Genomic DNA, 7,966 nt, shown 5'->3' with positions numbered 1-7,966 from the left:
CTCCATCACGCTCCTCGGCTGCAGCACCCGAGGATTCCGCGGCTGGCCCCTGACCGCGCGCTCCCACAGCCTCCTCCCCGGTGATTCGCCCCAGTGAACCGACTTAGCGGAGACCCTATCAGCCGACGGAGACTCCCCCTCCCTGCCAGGGAGTCTCTCCGAGTCGAGAGTGGGTCCCACGCCGTTCTCCGAGGCCGCGCCTTTTGATTGGGTACCACGTTTACGTGCGCGATGCTATTGGCTGCAGCGCCTGTCATTCCCGGATTCGGGCCCCAGCTTTTAAGGGTCAGGACGGAACCGAGAGAGGGCCGTAAGGAGGCGAGAGCGCGGAGACTGTAGCAGTGGCTCTAGAGTCGCAGAGGTCGCGTGCCAGGTCCACCCCCAGCCCCCTGGTTAGCTGACTCCCGTCCACCACCATCTCGGGCCCCGCCTTCCAACGGCCACGCGCCGCTTGCGCGTGCGCACTAGCCCAGTCGCGCGCCCACCGGGCGGTGGGCGGGGAGGCGGGGAAGCGGGCGAGGTTGGGAGGGCCGGGTGTGGGGAGCGGGGAGCGGGGAGCGGGGCTGGGGGCGGGGGGCCGAGGGCAGGGGCCGGGCGCGATGTCTGTGGAGAAGAGAATTCCGTTAAGGTTTCCGCACTTGGGCGTGAGGGAGAGGCAGGGTAAACAGCTTAGGGGAACGAGGGACCGCCACAAGCCCCGCGGCCAGGGCGCCCCAGGTCAGGCCGGGGTCTGCGGGCGGCCGCCGCAGGAGCTGTTCTATAAAGGGCCGCAGATGCTGCGAGAGAAAACTTGGGTGCCCTGGAACGGACTCATCGTGATCGGGAAGAGAGTACAGCTCCTGGGTAGAAACACGCAAAAGCCTAGGATGTGGGACCCGAAGCTTGGGTCTGAGAACTGGAGACTGGTAGATGTGGGAAAGGCGGTCTCGAAAGAGAATTCAGGCCCGAGTCTGGACAGGATGGATGCGAAGCTACCGCACAGTGTAGCAAGTGCATTACAGGCCTCCGCAGGTTTGGGGGAAGAAAGTCCGAGGAAGGTTTGGGGAAAGCGAGAGGTCAAACCCAAAACAGGGGCTGAATCTAAGAGTGCAGGGATGACAGCGGAGTCTAGGAAGGGGTCTGCGTTTGAAGAGAGGCTGAGTTCTACTGGGGAGAAGGTGGGGACCAGTGGAGAGAACTTGAGGTCCAGAGGAAATAAACTGGGTCAGAGTGAGAAGCAGCTGAGGTGGAGTGGAGAGGATCTGAGGTCTAGTGGAGAGAAGCTGGTGTCCAGGGGAGAGAGGCGAGAGTCCAGTGGAGAGAAGGTGGTGTCCAGGGGAGAGAGGCGAGAGTCCAGTGGAGAGAAGCTAGTGTCCAGGGGAGACAGGCGAGGGTCCAGTGGAGAGAGGCTGGTGTCCAGGGGAGAGAGGCGAGGGTCTCGTGGAGAGAAGCTGGTGTCCAGGGGAGAGAGGCGAGGGTCCCGTGGAGAGAAGCTGGTGTCCAGGGGAGAGAGGCGAGAGTCCAGTGGAGAGAAGGTGGTGTCCAGGGGAGAGAGGCGAGAGTCCAGTGGAGAGAAGCTAGTGTCCAGGGGAGACAGGCGAGGGTCCAGTGGAGAGAGGCTGGTGTCCAGGGGAGAGAGGCGAGGGTCTCGTGGAGAGAAGCTGGTGTCCAGGGGAGAGAGGCGAGAGTCCAGTGGAGAGAAGCTGGTGTCCAGGGGAGAGAGGCGAGAGTCCAGTGGAGAGAAGCTGGTGTCCAGGGGAGAGAGGCGAGGGTCCCGTGGAGAGAAGCTGGTGTCCAGGGGAGAGAGGCGAGGGTCCCGTGGAGAGAAGCTGGTGTCCAGGGGAGAGAGGCGAGGGTCCCGTGGAGAGAAGCTGGTGTCCAGGGGAGAGAGGCAAGAGTCCAGTGGAGAGAAGCTGGGGTCCAGTGGAGAGAAGCTGGGGTCCAGTGGAGAGAAGCTGGGATCCAGAGGAGAGAGGCGAGAGTCCAGTGGAGAGAAGCTGAGACCCGATGGAGAGGAGCTGTTATCCAGTGGAGAGAAGCTGGGGACTAGTGGGGAGGATTTGAGATCCATTGCAGATACACTGTGGTCAAGTGCAGAGAAGCTGGAATCTAGTGGGGAGAATCTGGGGGCCAGTGGAGAGAAGTTGGAGGGTTCAAGAACAAGGAACGTAAATGAAGAGAAAATTGAAAGAGTAGTAGAAGTTACTGGTGATGAAAGAGTGATGGAATTTACTGATGATGAGATGGAAATTTCTTCTGAAAGGCGAGAAGGGAGTGATGAAGAACCAGAAGGGACTGAGGAGGAGGTGGAAGTTGAGGGAGGCATTTCGCGTGAAGTGGGAGATGTTACTGATGAATCTGTTTCTATAGAAGAGAAAAATATTATAGGTGAAGTTACCAGTGAATGAGGCAGATGAAGGATTGAAGGTGAAGAAAGAAAGAGACACAGATAGGGGAAGTATTGAAAGTCAAAGAGGAGAAATGAGAGCCAAACAGATCCTGAAGGGGTAAAGATGAGAGAGGAAAGGAGAATGTCTGAGCATAAAAGAAGAGAGAGTGGGAATGAAGAAGAGCTACTGGGGAAGAGGCAGAGGCCAGTACCAAAGGAAGCGAAGAAGCACGGTAAAGAGGGAAATGGGAGCACTTGATAAGGTGTGGATAGGTAGAGGAAAGCTGGATATTGGTTTCTTGGAGAAGAGCTGTGACTGAGGAGTTTGCAGGGAAATGTCTGAGAAATGGGCTTCAGATGGGCTAGAAGGCTTTAGTCTATCACATGATTGGATGTACAAGGTGTAGGAGAAAGCATAGTAAGGACTAGGGAGAATTACGTAGGATAAAAGAGTAGATATTGAGGGTTGTGGAAGAAATTGTGCAGGCTGAAGTGAGCACAATTTCTGAAAGAGGCTCCTAAAGAATGCGGAGCTTCAAAGTGACAAAGGCAAGAGGAGAGGAGATAAGAAGATAAAGAAGTAAAGAAAAAAGTAAGCCATGTCTCATTATGGTGGTTATCTTTGTTGGGTTTTTTGTTTGTTTGTTTGTTTTTAAAAGATGACCGGTAAGGGGATCTCAACCCTTAACTTGGTGTTGTCAGCACCATGCTCTCCCAAGTGAGCCACGGGCCGGCCCTATTTTTGTTGGTTTTTAAAACCATTTCCCTTCGCTATTTCTGTACTCTCCTCTCGAGCCATGTAGCCAGTTTTACCATCTAATGTGTTAGACTTCTTGCAGGGCTATTTATATCTGGACCAAGCTCATCCTCACTGATCCTCCCTCTAGCTAGCCCCAAAGATGTATCCAGATGGGCTCCACTGTTGTAATCACTTCACCATGATCACCGTTTCCACAGGTTCCCCTCACCTTCACATCAAATTTGAATTGCGGGGCCGGCCTGTGGCTCACTTGGGAGAGCGTGTTGCTAACACCACCAAGTCAAGGGTTAAGATCCCCTTACTTGTCATCTTTTAAAAAGAAAAAAAAAAGAACAAATTTGAATTGCTCATGCTTGATTTGAAGTTGTTCTGATTATTTGTACCTACATTGTTTCTATCTTTGACTTTCCGTTCATCTAACCACGTGGACTTTTTCATAGCTTCACTTGTGTCTCCCTGGGCTTCTTTTCTGTCTTCCACCCTCATCCCAGGTAAGAGAGATGACCCTCTGAGTGCCTACTGTCAAAACTTCAACGTCAAGACTTAGGCTCTTAGTTCCTGTTTGTCTTTGGGTAGGGATGTAAGAGGTGGTTAAAAGCAATCACGGATAGTTGGGACAAAAGGCATACTTTACCACCTTTTCTCCTCTGTGTACTTTAAAAGTCTGCAAAATTTCTAAAGAATAGAAACTTCATCATATCATAACACAACACAAGTTATGTTTTTTTGGCAGCTGGCTGGTATGGGGATGTGAACCCTTGACTTTGGTATTATGATACCACGCTCTAACCAGCTGAACTAACCAGCCAGCCGTATGTTGTTTTTTAATTGTTAAGTTTTCTACATACCCTTGGCTAATTTTCTCCAAAGGCTCTGAAAGATCTATAAAAACTCCTTGTCATATTTGTGTTCATATAGTCAAACATAATACATAATCTATCAGTCCTCCCCCTCCCCCTTTTTGTTACTGGCAGTTTCCTTCTTGGAGTCCTTTAGCCTCTGGACTTGATGTAGAGTGGCTGCTTTCTGGATCTTCTTAACACCTCTCTCTGTTCGTCTGTGTTGGATCTCCTACTGCCTGGATCTTAGATGATCTTCCTCTTTCTTGTTTTACCCCCTCATTTTGGTCACCTGCCTCATCTAATAGCTTTCAGAGGAAGTGACCATGGGAAGTAAACTTTGTGACACTGTATCTGTCTGAAAATATCTATTCTTTTCATATATTAGATTGATATTTTAGCTAGGTTGGAATTCTAGGTTGGAAATTCCCTTAGAATTCTATTTTATTTTTGGCAGCTGGCTGGCACAGGGATTGAACCCTGGACATTGGTGTTATCAGCTCCATGCTCCAACCAACTGAGCCACCAGCCAGCCCTTTCCCTTAGAATTTTAAAGGCATTGCCCCACTATCTTCTAACTTCCAAGAGTTGGTGTCTATAAATTGTTTTGTTCTTTTGTTTTAATTCTACAGATATGATGTTTTTCTTCTCTATGTAAATTACCTGTTTGCTACCATTCCACAGCCCAGCCTGCATCCTCATCTCATTTTCTGTGGTTCTACTAGAGGATGTTAGAGCCTGAATTATGACTCGTATTATGGCTTTTTTTCTTTTTGTTCTACAGTGTGTGCAATTTTATTCAATTTATCTTCTTATCCTTTGGTATTGAATTATTTAATTTTAAAATTTAAAATTTAATATTTTATTTTATTTTTAAATTTTAACTCTTGTTCACTGATTAAAAAAATATATATAGATATAGCATTTCTTTTGGGGTTTTTTGACGGCTGGCTGGTACTATGTATAATATTTCTGTTCTTGTCTTATTTATGTACATGTTTTCTTTGTTCTCCAAGGATTTTTTCCTGTTTTTAAGTTTTCTTCGGCATTTCACATTGTTTCCCCTGAATTTCCCTACCTTTTTTTTTCTGGTGTGTGTGTGTACGTTGTTGGAGGTTTTTCTCAAATGTTTGATCAAGAAAGAGGCAGAGCTAATTGGAAACTATGTGTATGGATGTGGCTTGTTGATTGATGGGCTTCGCTCTGTGGTGGCTGGAGCAAGCAGGATTTTTTATTGGATACCCCCAAATGTTGCAATCTGCAGATCACATTTCAGGGACTATTTGGTTTTTCAGGGGAGAATTTTTTTTTTTTTTTCGGCTGGCCAGTACAGGGGATCTGAACCCATGACCCTAGTGTTATAAGGCTGTGTGGGAAGAATTTTCCACTCATTGTTTGGGGGTATCTGCAGGGCCGCTACTGTTGAGGTTATAGCAGCAGGGCAGGGGGATACAGTTGCGGGGCCAACATTTGGCATGCCTATTTTCACCCAGTCCTTTTATTTTTAGCTCAGTGCTCACTCTGCCTTCAGTTGTGCTTGGTGTCCCTGAGGTGCTTCTCAGATTCCATTTTTCCAGAGGATAAACCTTCTGGTATCCTGCTGGGGGGTTTTGCTAGACTGAAAGGGTTGGGGAGGGGATTTGTGAATTTAACTGCTTTATATACAGACTTCTAAATAATTTCCCTATTTCCAGCTCCATGCCATTCTTCTTCCATTGGATGTATCTGGTCCCTACAGGTCCTGAACTTTTGGGGGGATAAATAGAGTGAACTGTTACACTTTTTGTTTATATTCTCCTCTTCAAGCACTTAAGTCCCAGCTTTCTCCACTCTACTAAGTTAGTTCTCACTCCATCTTTAAAAGTTTGTTGACCTCGTTAATCCACTGTTGTCTACTCTACTGTCTTGGTCGACAGGAGACTTTCTGTGGTTTTATACTATTTTTATTCCTTTATTTTCATCTTAGTGGGGTTTAGAGATAAATACGTGTGTTTAATCTACCAAGTTTGACAGAAAGTCTCATCCATTACATTTCGATTGTTCTTAATTGAACTCTAAAAGAGTATCCCTAATTTTCTTCTTGAAGGTACTTTGCTATCTTCTTTATGAATTTTCCTATATGAAAGTGGTCAACACAGTGAACAAATAAACTGTACTGTTGTACTACTACTACAATATGCAACAAACTTTACTAAATTCATTATTATAAACTTGCTGTATTTCTCCTACTTAAAAAAATAAATAAATAAATAAACCCTCTCTTTACGCCACATTTCTTTCTTTCTTTTTTTTTTTTAAAGATGACTGGTAAAGAGATCTTAACCCTTGGCTTGGTGTTGTCAGCACCACGCTCTCCAAAGTGAGCCAACTGGTCATCCCTATATAGGGATCTGAACCTGTAGCCTTGGTGTTAACAGTACCACACTCCCCCGAGTGAGCCACGGGCCGGCCCCCTTTACCCCAAATTTCCCTGTAGCTACTGCCCCATTTTTCTTGCTCCCTGTGGTAGGCACAAAAGTGGCCTCCTAAAGATATATTCATTTCCTAATCACAGGAACCTGTGACCATTACCTTAACATAGCAAAAGATGTCATTAAGTTAAATATCTTGAGAGGAAGAGCTTGTTCTGGATCATCCAGGTGGGTCCTAAATGCCATCACAAGTGTCCTTATAAGAGAGAGAAGAAGGAAATCAGACACATACACAGAAGAGGAGGCAGTGTGATCTCAGAGGCAGAGATTGGAGTGACACAGCCACAAGTCAAGGAATGCTGCCAGTCACCAGATGTTAGAAGAGGCGAAGAATGGATTCCTCCCCAGAGCCTCTGTAGGGAGTGTGGCCTCTGCCAACACCTTGATTTTAGCTTCTGGCCTCTACAGCTGTGAGAGAATAAATTTCTGTTGTTTTAAGCCACCCTATTCATGGTAATTTGTTATAGCAGCCCTAGGAAACTAATATACTCCCCTTTACAACAGAACTCCAAAAAATTGTCTGTTTGCCTTCTCTAAATCTTCTCCTCCATGCTTTTTTATCCAAATTTTTATATATTTATATTTTTATTTATCCAACTTTTAAATAGTTTAATATATACAGAAAACTTGAAAGATTAGAGCAATGAGCAACTGAATAGTCTTTACGTTGATCCAACAGTTGAAAAGTTTGCAGTATTTGCTATATATGAGTACTTAAGCACACATCTCCTAAGAATAAGACCTTCTCCTACGTATGTATAATACCTAAGTATTTTTAAAACTTTAATTTAATAAATTAAAAATTAAAAATAATTTCCCAGTATCATCTAATATTCAATCTATATTCAAATGTCCTTCCTTGTCCCCAAAATATATTTTATAACTTCTTTTCCCTGGCGCAGGTTCCACTCAGGGCTCACCTGTTGAATGTGATTGTTAACTCTTTTTAATCTACACGAGTCTCCCTCTTGTTTTGTTTTTAACAATTTTGACATTTTTAAGAATTCAGGCCAGTTATCTTATAGATTTCCCACACTTTGGATTTATCTGATGGTGTCATGATGATGTCATGTAGTCTGGTCTTCTATCCACTGTAGTTCCTGTAGTTCTTCAACTGAAAGTTGGGGCTAGAGGTCCTGGTTTCTCTTTCTTTGTCACACTCACCATCTTCTGTCTCAGAGTTTTCCCCTTGTAGTTGTTTATCTGTCTATGCCCAGTGGAATGTAAGCTCTATGAGGGTAGCAGTGTGTGTCTGCTTGGTTACTTGCTCTAGTCCAGTGTCTAAGCAGCACACAGTAGGCACTCAGCATGTATTTGTGGAGTGAATCAATCCATCATATAGAGTGGCTTTACTGGTCTCGATACTATTGAACTTCTATTGAGAATTTCTTTTAATAATTTACCCTCTTTCTTAGAACATCTCATAGTTTTGAAGCCTCAAAAGCCTGAAGATGTCTTTATTCCATACTTGTACTGAAGTTTATCTAGGTACAGAATTTTCCCTCAGCAGTTTCGTAGAGGGTGCTAA

The 7,966-nt window shown here is 45.7% G+C and overlaps 1 protein-coding gene across 3 annotated transcripts in view; it reads left to right on the top strand.

The window, feature by feature from the left end:
- The first annotated feature begins 595 nt into the window (after positions 1-595).
- Positions 596-7,966, top strand: part of LOC134375378 (golgin subfamily A member 6-like protein 2) — a 46,124-nt gene continuing 38,753 nt past the window's right edge. For all 3 annotated transcript variants that reach the window (XM_063093769.1, XM_063093768.1, XM_063093770.1), the window contains exon 1: positions 596-2,960. In XM_063093769.1, coding sequence (XP_062949839.1) covers positions 600-2,387 — 1,788 coding nt within the window. In that variant the 5' untranslated portion in view covers positions 596-599 and the 3' untranslated portion in view covers positions 2,388-2,960. The remainder of the gene's footprint in view (positions 2,961-7,966) is intronic.

Source organism: Cynocephalus volans, chromosome 4, assembly GCF_027409185.1.
Source record: "Cynocephalus volans isolate mCynVol1 chromosome 4, mCynVol1.pri, whole genome shotgun sequence".
Classification (NCBI taxonomy): domain Eukaryota; kingdom Metazoa; phylum Chordata; class Mammalia; order Dermoptera; family Cynocephalidae; genus Cynocephalus; species Cynocephalus volans.
The sequence above is the reverse complement of the archived record's forward strand: the minus strand, read 5'-3'. Positions and strand labels throughout refer to the sequence as shown.